The sequence below is a fragment of the Artemia franciscana genome, chromosome 10 (assembly GCF_032884065.1).
Source record: "Artemia franciscana chromosome 10, ASM3288406v1, whole genome shotgun sequence".
Lineage (NCBI taxonomy): Eukaryota > Metazoa > Arthropoda > Branchiopoda > Anostraca > Artemiidae > Artemia > Artemia franciscana.
The window spans coordinates 44521781-44542732 of NC_088872.1; the positions used below are offsets into that span (position 1 = coordinate 44521781).

At 33.9% G+C, this 20952-nt stretch overlaps 1 protein-coding gene across 2 annotated transcripts in view; it reads left to right on the plus strand.

The window, feature by feature from the left end:
• Nucleotides 1–20952, plus strand: part of LOC136032232 (protein jim lovell-like) — a 238474-nt gene that overhangs the window by 176690 nt on the left and 40832 nt on the right. For both annotated transcript variants that reach the window (XM_065712451.1, XM_065712450.1), the window contains exon 5: nt 754–951. In XM_065712451.1, coding sequence (XP_065568523.1) covers nt 754–951 — 198 coding nt within the window. The remainder of the gene's footprint in view (nt 1–753; nt 952–20952) is intronic.

A 20952-nucleotide genomic window follows, 5' to 3' on the forward strand; every position in this document is an offset into this window, starting at 1 on the left:
CATATCAGTGGAAAAGCCTTTTCCGTTTTATGTCGAAAAATGTAGAATGTTTTCTTTTTTTTCGAAAGATCTAACCCCGTTTCTTTGCTGTTTTCTTTTTGTTTATTATACAGCTCATGATAATTTACCACTACTCTTTTTGCCTGCTTTTCTTCTATTCCTTCCTTCCTTTCTTTCTTTGTATTTCCCTCGTTCTGCTATCTCTTTCTCTGTATTGATTGAATTTGCAATATGGCTTTGAGTCTTTCTCGAATCATTAATGCTTCAGACTCTCGCTTTTTTAGATCTTGCAAAACATCTAGAAAGAAATTTCCTGATAAATTGGCTTATTGAGTGAATTTCTGTTCGCAATTGATGATGATAGCCAAAAAAAATCTAGGGGTGCCCAAACTCCATTACAAAATTATTGTATTTTCTTGTTTTTCTCTTTCTCACTGCTGAGGAAGGCCTTCGACGGCATTGTCACAATATTCTCTATTATTTTCAATTTATTTTCACCGCTGGTTGTCAAAATCGTCGGTTTATTCTACTGGTTTCAACTATCAACTAGTTAAATAGCCCTCTTTTTTCGTTTTTTTTTTTTTATGAGGGATGATCAAACTTAATAGACCAATGTGCTGGTGACAGAATGTATTGACCATCCGGAATAATTTTGCCTTGCTGAGAAATATATATTTTGGAATTTTATCACCTCAAAAATGTGAGATGAAAATTGACGTGAAAAATGCAATAATTATAATTTATTTGTCGTAGGCTCGTCCCCGGCGGAGGTCTGGAGATATATGTGGCGCTTTAGATATGTCAATAAAGACAGAACGAAGATCATCCCCCTCACCAACGCCGTCCGTCGCCATAGCAAACACGCCAACACATTGCTCTTCAAACTCACCAGAAAATTTGCCTTTAGGCCATTCAGCGCCTTATAGCAGGGAACCAATTTCCCCTATGTCTGTAAGTATGTTTTTTTTGTGGGAATGTTCTGTATATATATATATATATATATATATATATATATATATATATATATATATATATATATATATATATATATATATATATATATATATATATATATATATACAGGCTTGATATAAAACATATTATTACAGGTGATTTGGCAATGATAAAGCAACTTGATCTTCAGAGTATACTGGAAATTGGCGCTATATTCTGCCTTTCTAACCACCTAAAGCCTTCAAATATTCTTAGTGGGTTAAATAATGATTTAGATCTATTTATGTGGTAAGTGGTGCCAAAAAGAGAAAATTAATAAAGATACTTTTCAGAATTTGAAAAATTTGGTTATACCTGGAGTTAGAAATAAGATATTTACTAATGCAATTAATCTTAATAATAAGACTTTACTTTATAATTATTCTATATTTTACATTATATTTTACATTATATGCTATATTTTATATGCTATATATTACATTATATATTACATTATATTACATTATATATTATATTACATTATATTATATTACATTATATATTACATTATATGCTATATTTTACATTATATTACATATATTTTACAAGACTTTACTTTATTTATAATTATATAATGCTGAGATAAAACGAGCAATCGCTAATGTACAGAATGAATTTGTGATTGTACCTGTTGATAAAGCTAATCATAATTTTGCAGTAATTTGTCAGAAACTCTATTGTGATGTTTTTTCGAAGTAGCTGCGGGCAAAGAACGCCTATGAAAAGGTTCAAGAAGAGCATAATAGTTTAATAGAAAAAATTGAAGATATACTTTTCAAAATTTTGTTATTTAAATTAATTATATTGATGAAAATTTTCCTTTCTTATATTGGACAGCAAAATTTTGTAAGAATCCTCCTAGACCACGTTTTATTGCTGGTGCAGCCTGGTGCCCAACCGGAATTGCGGTGACTGACCTGTCGTGTATTTTTAGGGGGAAATTAGAAATAAAGTTAAGGCATATTGCTAGGGAATTAAAAAATTTTTAATTTTGATCCATATCAGTGTTGAAAATTCATTACGATTAAAAGATTCTCTGGCTATAATTTCACCCAGAAGATTGGACTCATTTGATTATTTCACTACATTGTGTACAAATCTTCCACTTAATTTAGTATTTGGAAATTTAAAAAAAAATTATTAAGAAAGCTTTCCTTTTGTCTAATTTGTGTTGTTGTTTTTTTTTTAACTGACACTTATAATAAGAAGGCTAGATGAACTAACTTCTTTAATAGTACTATTAGTTCAAGATGCTATAGCTTGGACGTGATATATGATTTACTAGAATTTGTTCTCTTTAATACTTTTTTAAAGTTTAATAGTACTCTATATAAGCAACTTATTGGAATTCCTATGGGGGGCAATGCCAGTTTCTTTTATAGCGGACTTGTTTTTAAACCAACTAGAATATGAGTATATGATTAATAAAAAGAACCCAAGTAATGTTAAATATTCTCTTTCAAATTGTAAAAGATATTTGGATGACCCTCAAGTGATAAATTGTGTAGAGTTTATGGAGATTTCGAATAATATTCACCCACCTGAGTTAATTCTAGAACCTAGCTATGGGAAAGGCAATTATAACCACTGTTTATATTTGGATATTAATTTTTATGGCACTTGGTATTAACCAAGTGACATATAGCAATCGCCAATTCTGTCGGTCTGTCTGTCGGTCTGTCGGTCCCGGTTTTGCTACTTTAGGCACTTCCAGGTAAGCTAGGACAATGAAATTTGGCAGGCGTATCAGGGACGGGACCAGCTTAAATTAGAAATAGTCGTTTTCCCAATTTGACCATCTGGGGGGGGGGGGGGCCGGTTAATTCGAAAAAAAATAGAAAAATTGAAGTATTTTTAACTTACGAACTGTTGATCAGATCTTAATGAAATTTAATGTTTGGATATCGTGTCTCAGAGCTCTTATTTTAAATCCCGACCAGATCTGGTGACATTGGGGGTAGTTGGGAGGGGGAAACCTAAAACTTAGAAAAAACTTAGAGTGGAGGGATCGGGATGAAACTTGGTGGGAATATTAAGCACAAGTCCTAGATACATGATTGACATAACCGGAACGGATCCGCTCTCTTTGGGGTAGTTGGGGGGGGGGGGGTAATTGTGAAAAATTAGAAAAAATGAGGTATTTTTAACTTACGAACGGGTGATCGGATCTCAATGAAATTTGATATTTAGAAGGATATCGTGTCTCAGAGCTCTTATTTTAAACCCGACCGGATCTGGTGGCATTGGGGGGGGGGGGAGTTGGGAGGTGGAAACCTAAAACTTTGAAAACACTTAGAGTGGAGGGATCGGGATGAAACTTGGTGGGAAAAATAAGCACAAGTCCTAGATACATGATTGACATAACCGGAACGGATCCGCCCTCTTTGGGGTAGTTGGGGGAGGGGTTAATTCTGAAAAATTAGAAAAAAGAGGTATTTTTAACTTCCGAACGGGTGATCGGATCTCAATGAAATTTGATATTTAGAAGGATATCGTGTCTCAAAGCTCTCATTTAAAATCCTGACCGGATCTGGTGACATTGGGGGGAGTTTGGGGTGGGGAACCTAAAATCATGGAAAACGCTTAGATTGGAGGGATCGGGATGAAACTTGGTGGGAAAAATAAGAGCAGAAGTCTTACATGCGTGATTTACATAATTGGAACGGATCCGCTCTATTGGGGGGGGGGGGCTAATTCTGAAAAATGAGAAAAAATTACGTATTTTTAACTTACGAAGGAGTGATCGGATCTTCATGAAACTTCATATTTAGAAGGAACTCATAACTCAGATCTCTTATTTTAAATCTCAACCGGATCAAGCGTAAATGGGTGGGGGGGCAGTTGGAGGGACCGGAAATCTTAAAAAATACTTAAAGCGGTGAGATCAGGATAAAACTGGATGGGAAGAATAGAAACCTGTCTAAGATTCGTGACTGACATAACCGGACCGGATCTGCTCTCTTTGGTGGAATTGGGGGGGGGGGGGTAATTTTGAAAATTGAGGTATTTGTAACTTACGAAAGGGTGACCAGATCTTAATGAAATTTGATATTTAGAAGGATCTTGTGTTCTAAAGTTCTAATTTTAAATTCCTACCAGATCCCGCGACATTGGGGGGAGTTGGAGGGGAAAACCGGAATTTTTGGAAAACGTGAAAATTGGGGTATTTTTATCTCACGAATAGATGATCGGATCTTAATGAAATTTGATTTTCAGAAGGAATTCATGTCTCAGAGCTCTTATTTCAAATCCCAACCAGATCTTTTGACATTGGGGGGAGTTGGATGGGAAAATCTTGGAAAAACACTAGGAGTGGAGGAATCGGGATGAAGATTGGTGGATAGAATAAACAAATGTCCTTGATACGTGATTGACAGAATCGTACTGGATTCGCTCTCTTTGGGGGAGTTGGGGGAGGGGTTCAGTGATTTGGCGAGTTTGGTGCTTCTGGACGTGCTAGGACGATTAAAATTGGTAGGCGTGTCAGGGAGCTGAACAATTTGACTTGATAAAGTCATTTTCCCAGATTCGACCATCTGGGGCTAAAGGGAGAGGAAATATTAGAAAAAATTAGGTATTTATAACTTACGAGTGGGTGATCGGATCTTATTGAATTTTGATATTTAGAAGGACATCGTGACTCAGGGCTCTTATTTTAAATCCTGACCGGCATTAAGCCTCTTATTTTCCTTTTTTAATCAATCTATTGATTCATAGAATTTTTGTTAGAGCTCATACCATATGATCTCTTGGCTCTTAGCTCTTCCCGCCTCGTCACAAGTGCCATATGAGCTCTTAGCTCTTGTTTACATTATAATACCTTAGTTTTTAAAATATTTAATAAAACGGATGATTTTAATTTTGAAGCAGTTAGTTTCCCATTCCTTGAAAGTAATATACATTCAAATATTACATGTTCAGCTTTTTATTTTCGACTATTTAGATATGCGGGAATTTGGAGTAATTATGTTGATTTTAAAAATAGAAGTCAAATACTTTGCCATAAATTAATCATAAGAGGTTTTTCCGCCAATAAACTTACTGGGCAATAAAAAAAAATAGTTTTCAGTGTAATGAACTTTTAGATAAGCATAATGAAAGTTATCAAGAAATATTGAATGATATTTTGATGTAACTTTTTTTATTTATTTTTTTTGCATATTTTAATAAATTAGGGTAAATTTCAACTCAAGCAGGTGTTTTGTTACTGATGTGTAGTATGAAATAATTTCTTGGAAAGTTTTGCACGAAAGTGAATTGGGAATTTGGACGGATACTTGTTATACAAATAGGGGTGTAAAATGTCTTGGGTAGTATATATATATATATATATATATATATATATATATATATATATATATATATATATATATATATATATATATATATATATATATATATATATGATCTTTATTTTTCGTCTATGTTTCTCAGGTGACACTACACAACGGGATGTCATAAGTTCTTGTGGTAGGCGCGATCTCTTGCTAGGGTAAGGAATTTAATGTGCCAAGACCCATATTGACAAGTGTGTATTCCTCTGAAGAGCCCTCGTGTGAGGTGATCACCTGGGAATATTTTATTAGATTTAAGGTGCTTTTGCCTGTTTGTTGTACAACGACTCACATTTATTAATGATAATTTTGCTCGATTTTGGACATGATTACTTGTCTAATGGATTAGTTGTACTGTTTTGTCCTAGGTGATTGGATAGATGAGCAAGGTCAAGACCTTGTTCAAGTGCTAGTTTACATAAATTGCTAAAATAGGAAAACCGTTTTTTCACCAAATAATTACTTCTAATATATATATATATATATATATATATATATATATATATATATATATATATATATATATATATATATATATATATATATATATGTTAAATTAGCTAGTTATGTTCAAATATTAGTCTTATTAATTACAACGGATCGAAACATATAAATAGAGTCCTAAGGAATTATAGAGAATTTTGCTGTTCCTGACTGGCGGTTAAAACACTTTTGACGGGAGAAAGTTGGACAGTTAAGCCAGTGGTATTCATCAACAAATTTCATTATCATCATCACTGTCAGTTTATTATCAACAAATTCTGTTAAGGGAAGCAGTTGAAGGACTCCAAACCCAGATAAAAATGATTTCTCGGTGCTTTTCGCTTTTTCACTAAATCACAGTTTTCTTAAGTAGCAAGGACCCATAACAGCACAAAAGAGCGTGTCCGCATTTTCCTTCTAAGATTATTTTTCGTACCCATCCATGGGAAAAGGGAAAAGCATGGGGCTCAAGTGTACCCTTTATGTGCTTCTGGCTCTCCCTTGAAGTATCTTCTAATCCCCCTACTCCATTACCTAAAAAGCTGGTTGTTTGTATTTATGGTGGGAAGCAAATTTCATATCGCTTTAGCTCCGGATCCTTTTATTCGGATAATATCCCCCTTTTTCAAATTATATTAGTACATATCAGAATCTATTTCAGTTTTATCATTTCATTTCAAGGCTACGTCTTTAATCGTCCAAAGTGTATTTTCAGTACATATCTCGCGAGGATTGTCTTCGACAATAATAATAAGGAAAAAGAAAGAATTGTCATTTTCATTTCAGTCTAGATTGGAAGACAACATAAAAGCCTTTCTTCTAAGCAGTCGATCGATTCTCAGCAAAAAGGATTTTGCAAAAATTCTATTTTTTTCTACTTCAGCAACTTTTACTATTGATTTCAATTGGAAACTTTTTCACCTTCGTTTGATTTAAAGAATAGTTTGAAATTATTTGGGATTCTCTCTTTTGAAATAAAGAAATGAAAGGAATTAGTGCTTGAAACTGGAAAATCCTTATTGTCAATACCTCAACGCACAGAGTTGGGTTGGGGGTGCCTTATGATATTGCGCTTGAGGATCCCTCCCCAGAAGATCTGAAAAAGAAGAGTTTAAAAACATGATTCGATCTTGTTCCAACAACCTTCCTACCGGGGAAAATTTGCACGCCCCTCCAGTCCTCAAGGTTTAACGTTTGCACTTATCACTTATTTATTCTTCCCCACGAAAGCGAGTTGTCACCATTAGATTTGACCTAGAGTTTGCCAAATTTTGAATAAATGAAGGAACTAGAAATGGGTTAAAACCAAAATTTATTCATTAAACCATATTTTAAATCGCGCCTGGAAAGTATCTTGAATGGTACATTTTTTAGAGCGTAACAGATCGTTCTTCATCAATAATAATCATTAAAACATAAATATTACAAATCTAAATTGTTGAGTTATGTCATATTAAACGTTGTTTTTTTTTTCTTTCATACTCTTTCGCGTCGGTTCGCGATTTTTTTTTTTAATATAGTTGATTGTCACCGATTTTGGGCTTTAAAAGAAATGAAAAAGTAATTCAAGCAGTTGACAGGCTCTCTGCAATAAGTATTTTGAAAAATTCAATTTGTTTCTACTTCGGCAATTTTCTGCTATTGATTTCAGTTGGAAACCTTTTCACCTTCGCTTGATTTAAAGAATAGGTTGATACTGTTTAGAGCTTTATGTACTGAAATAAAGAAAAAGAGACTAAAGGGAACAGAATTTGCAGCTGACAAATCCCATTGTTTTTAAAAGTTGAAAAAAGGATTTGTATTGCTTCATGAATGCAATTTTCTTTTCCTGGTATTTTTATTTATTTTTAATGTATAGATTTTATTTGATAGATATACAGTTTTATAAAAAAAAATATCTTGAGAAATCATCGATTTAAACAAAACAAAGTTGTTTTTCATCAATTTTTCGATTCTTTCTTTTCTTTCGTATTTTTTAAGCTTAAATATTGCTTCTATTGCATAGTTCGACGTTTTTTTTTAAGTAAACCTTATTTAAACGTTTTATTTTGCTGTTGATTCGCTTCTACATGTGCTGTTCGAAATCCAAAACATACTTTGTTGAAGTTAAGAGGGAGTCTAACACTTAAAAGTTGCAAAATGTTCCCTGAATTAGATATAGACTATCTCCCTCCTCCTATCTTCACCTAACCTCAATGACGGATTTGAAAAACTCATTTTTTCAGAACTGTCTAAAATCTTCTCTTTAGTGACTGTATTTTCTTATTTTGTTCATATATTAGGATCGAATATTATTCAAAAGATAAATTTTATTTTGGATACTCTTGTTACGACATATTAAAAAAACAATTTATTTTCGTTTTTTGCAAAAGAGTGATTGTATGAATCAAAACGAGCAAATGTATGCCTAATTAGAAGACCAAAACTAAAACCAATGGTAAATGAGTTGAGAAAAGCGAGAGACTGCTTCTCTCGATCTCCTGTCGTTAAGCCTAAAGTATAACTTCATTTACGTTGAAAACTCAATATAATACAGGAAACTGGCACGTACGCAGGGGGGGCCTTCGGGCCCGCCCCTCCCCCGAAAATTTTCGTAATGTTTAATTTCCCCATGATTTCTTGGGATTTCTGGCAAAAGTAAGATATTTTTTAAGAATCTAGATACATATATGAAGCTTTTTTCTGGGATTTTACAGCATGCAATTATCTGATCAAGTCACTGCCCAATTATTAACCCATTTTCTGTCTAACTTTTTACCCTCTTTGAAGTAATTAGCGATTGTACTGTTATTTTGTTTTGTAAAAAGAGTTTGCTTTCCATAGCAAAATAGAATTATCCTTGATATTATGGCGTTTTCAGGATAAATTACAGCTTTTAATGGATCAATTTTGGAAACTATCATTTTTCATTAAAATCGACGTTTCTGCAATAGAAGAATTGCCCCCACAGCACCCATATTGCACTATTAACCCTAAAATTTCCCTTTCAGTGGGATATAATAGATTAATCACTGGTTCTAAATCGCTATGAACATAACCTGAGTCCAAAACGTGCTTTTGAGGCCTCAGTCTCCTTCCCCCATCAGCTACAATACTACTGATTAAAGTCAATATGTATTTTCCGATATACTTGCATTTTGCATTTATTTAGTTACTATAAAAAAAAGTGCTACTTTATATCTGCTGTTTCGAAGGTTTTGCCCCCCCCCCTCCGAAATAAATTACTGCGTACGTGCCTGACAGGAAAGTCTTCGATTAATACCTTATAAATGATGTGTTAATCTCCTGGTTTTCAAATCATTTATATTAAAGACTGCATTTTGGAAAATATGAAATGATTTTAGTTCAGAATTCAAAGGCAAAAATTCTACTTCCGCCACCTTTGAGGAACTTGGGCTTTATGACTTTCGGTAACCAGAACATTATTCATTCAAGAGTAAACTCTCATTGTAACTTCTGCAGATCCTCTTACTGATTTAGAGAAGCTTCAAGAGAACAAAGGGACTTGGGGGACAACTTGAGGTCTTCGCCAACAGTTTTAATTGATTAAAATACAAAGCAGGTTTTGTCAAACTTGTGTCCTCGTCGTTTTCTAATCCGAGTGGGCTTTAATTGCTCATTGAGTAGTATAGGCACACCTGTCGGGTTATCTGATATAGAAAGTCAGTGCTAGTTCCTCGATGTTGGATATTTCACTTTCTAATTCAGTCAGTAGTTGCTTATTGATACTACAACTAAAGTCAAAGCAAGATAAATTGGTTGTCTACCATTGTAACATATGCGTTTTTAAAGCTCGATTTAGGCTTTTCAAGAAAGTAGGGATTGTTTGTTATCAGAATTTTTAAAATGACAGACTGGTGTGCCACTTACTTAGAGCGGGGTACATTCTGGCTGTACCTCGTTGTGGTAACCAGCTGTTAGTGCACTGTAGCTGTCTGTGGAATTTGGTCCTCTGTTGCAGGCTACCTCCAATTGGGTCGACTTCTCTCTATTCGATGGAACCTAATTTCTAATTTGTCTTGCGTCACAAATTTTACAGTAGATATGAAGAATGATCTTGAGCAATTTATTGCATTGTAATTCTTTCAATCTGTGCAAGGCTAATCTTTTTCTTCTCATAATTGAAGACATGTGGCCAAATTGGTCATGTTCTCGCTGCTAGTGTGATCTTTGTGGTGGATTCCAAAAGTCTTCAGCATTTAGCATTGATCAAACACAGGCAAATCATGAAATTGTATCGCTTTTGGAGTCTGTGTTTCGCTGAAATAAGGAAGTACTAGTCTACACAGTAGATCAAATTACGGAGGAAATTGTCTTCGTTCTACGTATGGGCATGTTATTGAGTAATTGACGGTCCCGTGAATGCCGTGGTGCCAAGACAAACAAACAAGAAGAAAGAAAAATGACATGGTTGATAGCTGAGATTCTGTCCTGTAGAAAATCCTGGAGTTACGCCAAGTTTATAGAAAATAGACGCTAGGTTTTGTCCCACATCCAAACTACAGAATTAAATAATTTCTATCTCAAGGACTTTCTGCAAAAAAAAATGAAAAGAGACAGAAAGCAGGTATGTTTTTTTTTTGTCAAGAAAGTAGAAATGATGCAAGCAAATGATAGATATTTGGAATCCAAATTCGTACTCTTTTTTATGGAAAATAAAAACGAGAAAAAAAGACTACATTTTAAGAAAGAGAAAACTAAAAACATAAATACAAATTAAAACGAACTCTCACATCCAATCAAAACTTCTAAGTCAGAAACGCAGCAAAACAGGATCATACAGCAGAAAAGTCCTTCTCTATGTATACCACTACACAGTATCAGTCTCTGTAATAATTAAATAAAAATAAAGTTTTTTTAAATGAAAGTAAGGAGCGACATTAAAATTTAAAACGAACAGAAATAACTTCGTATACGAAAGGGGCTGTTTCCTCATCAACGCCCCGCTCTTTACGCTAAGGTTCGACTCTTTCTTTCAGCTTTATTTTTTAAAACAGTAAAATATTTTAGCGTAAAGAGCGGGGCGTTAAGGAGGTAACAGCCCCTTTCATATACGGAGTAATTTCTGTTCGTTTTAAGTTTTAATGTCGCTCCTTACTTTCAGTTAAAAAAACTTTTTTTTTTATTTAATTTCTGAACGTTTTTGAATTAATGCATGTTTAGACTTTGGCTCTCTGCACATGAATAATTAAAGGGAAATTTGCAGATTAATTTATTTTTTTTAGCTAAATGGCTTTCTCATAATTTTGATCGGACGATTTTGAGAAAAAAGGAACGGGGGAGTAGGCTTAGTTACCCTCCAATTTTTTGGTTACTTAAAAAGGTAACTAGAACTTTTTTAATTTTACGAACGTTTTTATTAGTAAAAATACACGTAACTTACGAACTAACTTACGTAACGAACTTCTAAATTCGTATGTTTTTATTACGTATACGAGGGGGTTCGCCCCCTCTTCAATACCTCGCTCTTTACACTAAAGCTTAAATTTTGTCCCAATTCGTTAAGAATGACCCCTGAATCACAAAGGCCGTAGAATAAATAGTTGAAATCAATAAAATTACTTTAGCTTAAAGAGTGAAGCATTAGGAGGAGGTGAACCCCATCATGTGGTAATAATTTCTGTTCGTTTCAGATTTTAATGCTGCTCCTTACTTTCTGTTGAAGAAGCTTTTTCATATTTATTTTTTTTTAATGTTATTTTTTCATTGCTCTTTAAAAAAAATGCTAAAAAGAAATCCTGCGCCCCCTTCATGGAAATTCTATTCCCCATGACAAATTCCTCCATGGAAAGTTTCCCCCGTATAACCCCGTCCCCTCAACCCATCCCCCCAACCAGAAAAATCCCCCTGATAGTGTCTGTACACTTCCCAATAACCATTACTATGTATAAACCCTGGTCAAAGTTTGTAACTTGCAGCCCCTCCTACGGGGACTCTGGGGGAGTAAGTCGTCCCCAAAGACAAAGTTATTAGGTTTTTCGACTATGCTGAATAAAATGGCTATGTTAAATTTGATCCGGTGACTTTGGGAAAAAATGAGCGTGGGAGGGGGCATGGGTGCCCTCCAATTTTTTTGGTCACTTCTGACCATGTTTTTAAACTAATAATGTTAAAAACTTTAATGTTTTTAACATTATTAGTTTTAATTTTCGCATTTTAATGTAAGTTTATTTATATATACATATTTTTTTCTCTCTCTTTCTCGTATTGTGCTGAAGACGGCCCTTGGACATAGGGCCGAAATATTCACAGAATTGATTTCCACTGTCTTGAAAAGATTTTCCCCATTGTTTCAACTTTGTATTTATTTGTTATGGAAAGGTAGTGTGGCCTTCGTCGCTATTTTCATATAATTGTTAATATATTTTTCAAAATAGTATTTGTTAAAAAAAAATATTTATTAATATATTTGTTAAGTGAATATATAGTTTTACATAATATTTTAAAGATTTGAAGTCAATGATTCCACGTTTCCTTTATTTACTCAATCCCACCCCTGAAATATAATCATCGTCATCTATCATATTTAATTTTTATTGTATATTTCTCTGCATCTGGATTCATAAAAAGGGAGTGAGCTGCGCAAAAAAAAGCAAAGGATAGCGGAAACATATAAAAAAAGCCGATTCAGCATATACTTATATAAATATGCTTATATATATATACTTATATTATAATATATTATATTATAATATATTATATTATGCTTATACTTATATTATATGTATATTATATAATATACTTAGGTATTTGTTATCTATCCATTTACTTAGCCCAACTCAGAAGCTCAGACCAATTTTAATAAATTTAAACCAGGAGAAATGAGGAGGAATAATGGAAAAAGTAATGAAAGTGAGACATTTATTGGTTATAAATGCCTCGTAGAACAGCATGTTCAATGGGGGAAATTTTGATAAATAGGAATTAGGCCCTAGCTTCCAGGAAAGCGAAATTTTGGAACATCTTTTTCTTTGTTTGTTTGTATCCAACTATCTTGTTTGAATTTAAAAAAAAGTAAGAATATCATTTCTTGCTTTTTTAAAATAAGATAAGATTTATTCATCGTGAAATACGCATACAATATTACAAACCTGACACAAAACTTGACCATTGCACTTACATAACAGCTTTCAGAATTTAAAGCTGATTGTCACGTATACTATATTGTAATTTGTTCAACGCATACTGAGCTAAAATTTACATTAGAATCGGTTATGTAATTAATTTGCCCCGAGCACCGCCAACCCTAGGAACGGTTCTGCTCAGGTGGCTTGGTGCTGTAATGACTTTTTAGTAGTAGTAGTAGTAGCAGTACATTTATATATCATACATACGTATTTATATGTAAATATGTTTATGTATTTATATATTTTTGCAGAGGAGACTTTCGTTTTGGTGCAGATTTGTCTTGTCTTATTTTTCAATTTTTTTAGGTTAAATAAAGAAAAACTTCACTCGAAATGTATTTGCTACTACTGCTACTACTACTAACAACACACTGCAGCACTAAGCTACCTGAGTCCAACACAGCTATACACGCTCCTCCTCCATCCCAATCTATTTAAAGCCTCCCTCCTTTTACCCTCATCAAACCAATTCAAATCTTAGAATTTTTTATTTTAAGGAGACCAATGGACTCACTGCATAAAATATAAAACAGAAACAAAGACGAATCATTTGCATGCAAGCGTCCTTGTGTAAACTGCAAAGGGGTCTTCAAAATAGCTTTGTCTTCAAATTAGTATTATTAAGCTGATAGTGTTTCAAACCTTCCTCATTTTTGAAATTATAAAAATTTTAAAGTCGAAAATTACGATAGAAGACGTTTCTACTTACACAAAAAATTTTACGTATGTCTACGTTTACAAAAATTGGTTTTAGTCTAAGATCATCAACATTTACCTGCAAAATAACGTTTAGACTGCTTAACGTTTTTATGTCACTTAAGGCTGCTTTAAAAAGTAACATCGGAAAAGCTAAACGCTTCCTGAATAAATCTCAAATGGTGAATATGTTTTATCTTTACTCCTTGATTATAAAATATGTAGATGGCATTATTGCATGCTTTTTCTTACAAGGGAATAAATTATGCTGGAACTTAATTGAAGATTGAATTTGTCTGGTGACTTCACGTTAAACTATGCAGCAAATGATGGCTAAATTCTATCTTTAAGCATGAAACGGTTATAGACAAATTATAATTTAAATATTTTTTTAACTGTAAATTGGTGCTTGTTGGGGCTCGTAGAAGTCCCTATTTAAAAATACATTTTATATATATATATATATATATATATATATATATATATATATATATATATATATATATATATATATATTTTCTTTTTAGTTTTTTTGTAGTTTTTACCTTTTTTAGTTTTTTTCTTCTTTTGTATTTATGCTAAAGCCAAGGTTCAAACCTGGAGCCTCTCGGACCTAGAACCTGAAACATAACGCTTTACCAACTCAGCTACTTCGGCTTGAATACATTCGTTTTGAGCAGCTTCCTCGGGTGTTGCCATTGTAGGTATATATATATATATATATATATATATATATATATATATATATATATATATATATATATATATATATATAAATAAGTTGTGTGTCTGTTACCATTGTAGGCTCTTCAGTCGTTTCACAATTATCTTAAAAATCAAACAGATGAGACACGATAGAAGGGTGAACAATGTCGAATTTTCAAGGGATATTGATACTACGACGTCGCAAAAAATAGTAATATTCAGCTAGGGTGTATCCAGGATTCTTTCCGACAGGAAGGGGGATGTACGAAAAAAAAACTCATCAAAATCAGTTTATTTGCATTTTTGTTGCGTCTTTAGGAGCCGGACAAATATTTCAGGGAGAGGGGTTTACAGCCAGACATTTGGCTGTGCCTGGCCCCCATGGTTACGGCCTTGACACTTAGATAGATAAATTTATTCACCCATAAATTAACACAATTAAGCAAATACATTATGATATATCCTCCATAAGCCTCAAAGGAGAAAGAAAAAGAAGAAAGAAATACTCGCACATACAAACACACACACACACACACAGACACACATGCTAAAAAGGAAACTGACGAAAAACACCCCCCCCCCCCTCCCTCCACTGACTACTCACTTGAAAGCAAGCCAGGAAAAGTGCCTTGCGCATGACTTGTTATCAACGTTTTTGCTGATGGACTACATTAATTTTTATTCGTTTTGGTTATTTGTTAGATATGAGTAAGTCAAATTGCCTGTTAGTCTTACGTCGTTTTTGTTCTTTCGTAAAAGCAGAGAAATATAAAATCTACCTAGATTTGGGGTTCTCAGCTTTTTTTGGTCTATACCCCTTTGAGTCTCGTTAAACGAACTGTGCCCCCCTTTTTGATCGGTTTCTTGTTGTTTTTTTTTTTTTTTTTTTTTTTTTTTTTTTTTTTTTTTTTTTTTTCGTGTAGACTTTGTACCGTCTTTGATAATTTTTTATTGCTTTATATTACACAATAGTATATATTGCTTTATGAATTGCTCTGCAATTCCACCCAATGGAGTAATTTTTCCACTCTCATAGGCGCCTCTACCCGTGGTCGGGAAACTGCGTTTGACTTGGACTTTAGTTGAAGGCTGTTAATCCTCAGTCTGGACAGTTCCTTTGTTAACATCAGCATCTGTAGTCTAAAATTTTAAGAGTTTAAACTTGGTTGGATTGATTGGCCTCATTTTTTTTTTTTTTTTAGCATCTCTGTCGACACGGCAAGAAATGTCGCCGTTAAATTTGATTAAATAAAAAAAACTAATTTTTTAGCTGAAAGTAAGGAGCGACATTAAAACTTAAAACGAACAGAAATTACTCCGTATATTAAATGGGTTGTCCCCTCCGCAATCCCTCGCTCTTTACGCTAAAGCTTTTAATTGTTTTAAAAAGTAGAATTGTGGCAAAGAGTCAAACTTTAGCGTAAAGAGCGAGGGATTGCGGAGGGGACAACCGATTTCATATACGGAGTAATTTCTGTTCGTTTTAAGTTTTAATGTCGCTCCTTACTTTCAGCTAAAAAAAAATTGTTTTTTTTATGTAATTTCTGAGCGTTTTTGAATTAATGCATGTTTGGTTTTGGCTCTCCGCACATAAATTATTAAAATGAAATTTGTATATTAATTCTTTTTTGGCTAAATGGCTTTCTCTTAGTTTTGATCAGACGATTTTGAGAAATAAGGGGTGGAGAAGGAGGTCTAGTTGCCCTCCAATTTTTTTGGTTACTTAAAAAGGCAACTAGAACTTTTGATTTTTAACGAATGTTTTTATTAGTAAAAAATATACGTAACTTAAGGATTAACTTACGTAACAAACTTTCATAATCTTATATTTTTATTATGTATACGAGGGGGTTTGTACCCTCGTTAATACCTCGCTATTTACATTAAATCGTAAGTTTTGTCCCAATTCTTTAAGAATGACCCATGAATCAGAAAGGCCGTAGAATAAATAGTTGAAATTACTAAAAATACTTTAGCATAAAGAGCGAGGTATTTATCTCCTCCTAAATACCTCGCTCTTTATGCTAAAGTATTTTTAGAACCCCTCATATGCGTAATAATCTCTGTTTGTTTTAAGTTTCAATGCTACTCCTTCCTTTCATTTGAAAAAACTTTTCATGTTTATTTTTCATTGTTTTCTTATAGTAATGCTAGAAAATCCTGCGCCCTTTTCATTGAATTTTTCCTCCCCCATGACAGATTCCTCCAAGGAAAGATCCTCCAACATAGCCCCCTCCCCTCAGCCCCACCCTCAAACAAAATAAAATCCCCCTGAAAACGTCTGTACACTTCCCAATAACCATTACTATATGTAAACACTGGTCAAAGTTTGTAACTTGCAGCCCCTCCCCCAGGGATTGTGGGGGAGTAAGTCATCCCCAAAGACATAGTTATTATGGTTTTCGACTATGCTGAACAAAATGGCTATATCAAAATTTTGATTCGTTGACTTTGGGAAAAAAATGAGCGTGGGAGGGGGCCTAGATGCCCTCCAATTTTTTTGGTTACTTAAAAAGGGCACTAGAACTTTTCATTTCCGTTAGAATGAGTCCTCTTGCGACATTCTAGGACCACTTGGTCGATACGATGACCTCTGGGAAAAAAAAAAAACAAAACAAACAAACAAATAAACACGCACCCGTGATTTGTCTTCTGGCAAAAAATACAAAATTCCACATTTTTGTAGATAGGAGCTTGAAACTTCTACAGTAGGGTTCTCTGATACGCTGAATCTGATGGTGTCATTTTCGTTAAGATTCTACGACTTTTAGGGGGTATTTCCCCCTATTTTCTTAAATAAGGCAAATTTTCTCAGGCTCGTAACTTTTGATGGGTAAGACTAAACTTGATGAAACTTATATATTTAAAATCAGCATTAAAATGCGATTCTTTTGATTTAGCTATTGATATCAAAATTCAATTTTTTAGAGTTTTGGTTACTATTGAGCCGGGTCGCTCCTTTCTACAGTTCGTTACCACGAACTGTTTGATTCTCTGTCCAAACGATGGACGTTCGATTTGTAAAATATTGACATCATATCAACATTATGAAATTATAAATTCGATGAAATTAAGTATTTTTGAAAATATGAACTCGTGCAGAAAATTCAAAATAGAAGGTGAATTGATTACATCGGATGGTTTGCTTGTGTTCACGTATGCTAAGGAGCATTAGAGTCAATTAATTAACTGAATAGAAGTTGATAGTTGGTTAATCTAACGTTAAAGAGCCGAACGCTGCCGTGATGTCCACTGTCTGTCCACTTTCTAATTCTAAATCAAACGTACCTATGGTTTCTTCTTTTCGTCTTTCCTCAATTTGAAATTCCACCATATCAAAGTTTTAATTATTTGAAGGACGTGGAGAAAACTTTTTTGGAATATGTCACTTGTTAAGTTCGAGCTACTTTAAAGTTTTGTTTGAAAAGTCCAAGTTACTTTACAACAAAGAACAAACATGATAGAAAAGTGGGTTTTCTTGTGAGTTCAAAGTGTTTATTAACGCGTCCAAATGCATTTTAAAGCTACGTAAATGTTTTATTCAAACGAATTAAATTGAGTAACAAGGAAAAGAAAAGATAACTTGTTCTAGATTCTCTCAATACTAAATTAGGGAGAGATAAGCGCGTACACAAGATATTCATTTCGGGTAGACATCTTGGTGTGCCCAAAGGCCGTTTTAGGGGATGGTCAGAGTCGGTACTTACCCCGGGTGGAGAAATTTTAGGGGCGCAAGATTTCTAATAAATAATCCAACGGTTATCATCATTTTGAATTTTTTGAAATTTTATTCTGTTAAAATAAAGTAAAGGGCGCATCTAATAAATTAAAATAATTAGTGAACTATTAATTAATTAATAAAATTAAAATAATGGACAATATTTAAAAAACTCAAATAATAAGTTAGAGAATAATAAATTATAAATTAATCAATGAATTGGAAATTATTTTGTTAATAAATGATAATTTGGTTAAAATTTCGTGGGAGACAGGGGGGGTGAATCAAGATCTCGTCCCGGGCGCAAGAGAGGCCAGAACCGCCACTGGGTGTGCCCAAAACGCTTCGAGTGGAGAGATGGGGATGAAACTTGGTGGGAAGAATAAGCACACGTCCCGGATACATGATTGACATTACCGGACCGGATGTTGGGGAGGGGGAGAGATTTCCAGTGCTTTGGCGAGTTCGGTGCTTCTGGACGTGCTAGGATGATGAAAATTGGTATGCGTGTCTGGGACCTGCACAAATTGACTTCATAACAGTCGTTTCCCGGATTTGACCATTTGGGGGGGACTGGAGGGAGGGGAAATCATGAAAATGGAGGTATGTTCACTTACGAATAGGTGATCGGATCTTAATGAAATTTGATATATAGAAAGATCTCATGTCTCAGATTCTCCATTTTCCATTCAGGACATAGTGGGTGGAGGGGGGAAACGGAAATCTTGGAAATCGAATATCTTGGAAAACTCTTAGAGTGGAGAGATCGGGATGAAACTTGAGATGGGAAATATAAGCACAAGTTCTTGATTCGTGATTGACATAACCGGACCGGATTCTCTTTGGGGGATTTGAGGGGAGTTCTAGTACTTTGGCGAGGTCGAGAATAAGTATAAGTTATCGATACGTGAATGACATAAGCAGACCGGATCCGATCTCTTTGGGGGAATTGGGGGAATTTCTAGTGCTTTTATGAATTCGGTGCTTCTTGGCGTGCTTGGACAACAAAATCGATAACTCTAGTACCGAGTCTAATTTTAGTTTCCGACCTCGTCTCAAGTGGCATATGAGCTCTTGGCTCTAGTTTGGTTTGGTTTTTTCAGGCTTGTATGTTTCGAACTGGTCTTCGCAAAGTATTGGAAGGGCAATCAAACGGAAAGGTTTTTTTTTGTAACGTGATTAGATTCTTCCTCGACAAAATAAATTTTATTACAGTTAAATAAAAAAACAGGTTTTTATAACTAAAACAAAAGAGTAACATTAAAATTTTGTACGAAAATAAATTATTCGTTCAACCCCTCGCTCTTTACGCTAAAGATTCTTAGTGCTTTAAAAAAGCTTCATATTCTCAACAGCTTCTTACCCCAATTTGATATCATGTATTTTTTTGAGAGCACGAGCTTGTTTATTGTTTTCTTACAAAATTACTGATGAATAAAAATCTTCTCCGTCATTACTTCCTTGCCTCTGACTCCCTGCGGAAGATTTGTTCGAAGAGCCCAGTTCTGTTAAAAACTTATCTTATGACCTGATAATTTACTTTTTGCTTACAGACTCGATTTTGCTTGGGACAGACTTTTTTCAGGGGTGATAGCATCGAACCAACTGTCGTAGAATATTTTGTACTGAAAAGTAATGCACTAGGCTGAAATATTGTAGGATTAAAATTGAAAGATGAAAAGACGTCAAAAGGCCTTAAAAACATCCACCAGTTTCATAGAACAGAGTCCCACGTGGTGGTGCACTTCAATCTTGTATTATATTAAATAAATAATACGTTTTTTATAACTGAAAGTAAGGAGCGACATTAAACCATAAAAAACAACACAAATATATAACTCACAAATATATTTAAAATCAGCATTAAAATCGAATTCTTTTGATGTATCTGCTGGTATCAAAATTTCGTTTCTTAGATTTTTGGTTACTATTGAGCTTGGTCGCTCCCTACTACAGTTCGTTGCCACGAACTGTTTGATTGTTGTACTGTACTTATTTACTGAGCAATTATTGTACTTAGCAATATTTGTATATAAAGGGAAATTCCGCAAAACAGGAGGTCTTTGAATCCGTTGTAAATTATGGGCTCACTGGTGACTACTCAAATAATTCAGACTCTTCTTGAAATTGCCATCGTAAGCTATTTATAAGATGTATTCTTTTTTGTCTTTTCAACTCTTCACACTAACTACACATGCTGAATCCACGCTTTTTGTTATAAAGCAAAGTCGAAAACACGCACAGAGAGAAAAGAAAAGCAAAATCGGCGTTTTCTGAACTCAGTAGAAGGCCGTCAATCGAGAAAACCCATGAGAAATTAAAATTTGAGTATTATGAAACTTGAAATTGGACATTCTTTAATGCGACTTGGGGAGATTTTACATATGACACTAATAGGCACTCAATATTGATTCTTTAGGAGGGAATGCTTTGAAAGATGCTCTTACTTCAGAAAAAAGGAGAAAATAACTAGAGTTTGTTTTATAGTATATCTCTTTCACAGTGGTATCCAGAAAATGCAGCGTTTTGTGCGAAATTTTTGGGGTAGATATTTATTTAGTTTGGGACGCATTAAAAACTGGATTTGCATGGAACCATGGTACCCCTTTACGGGGGTGCTTGCGATGTCTCCAAAATTTTACTCGGTAACCCCTCTAAATATATGCTTAGGCTTATTCAGGTTTTAAGTTTTAAAAAAAAGCAGATTTTGGCTAAAAAAAAAGGTTCTGAAAAATGCTTCAGTCAAAATTTAGAAATGTTTGAGCTATATTTGACCCTGTAAATGATGTAAATATCAGTAACAGATAATAATAAATTTGGAAATAATAGAATATAATGAGTTTTCACCCAGTCGTTCAACAACAATTTCCGCTTGTGATAATTCTTAACAATTCTG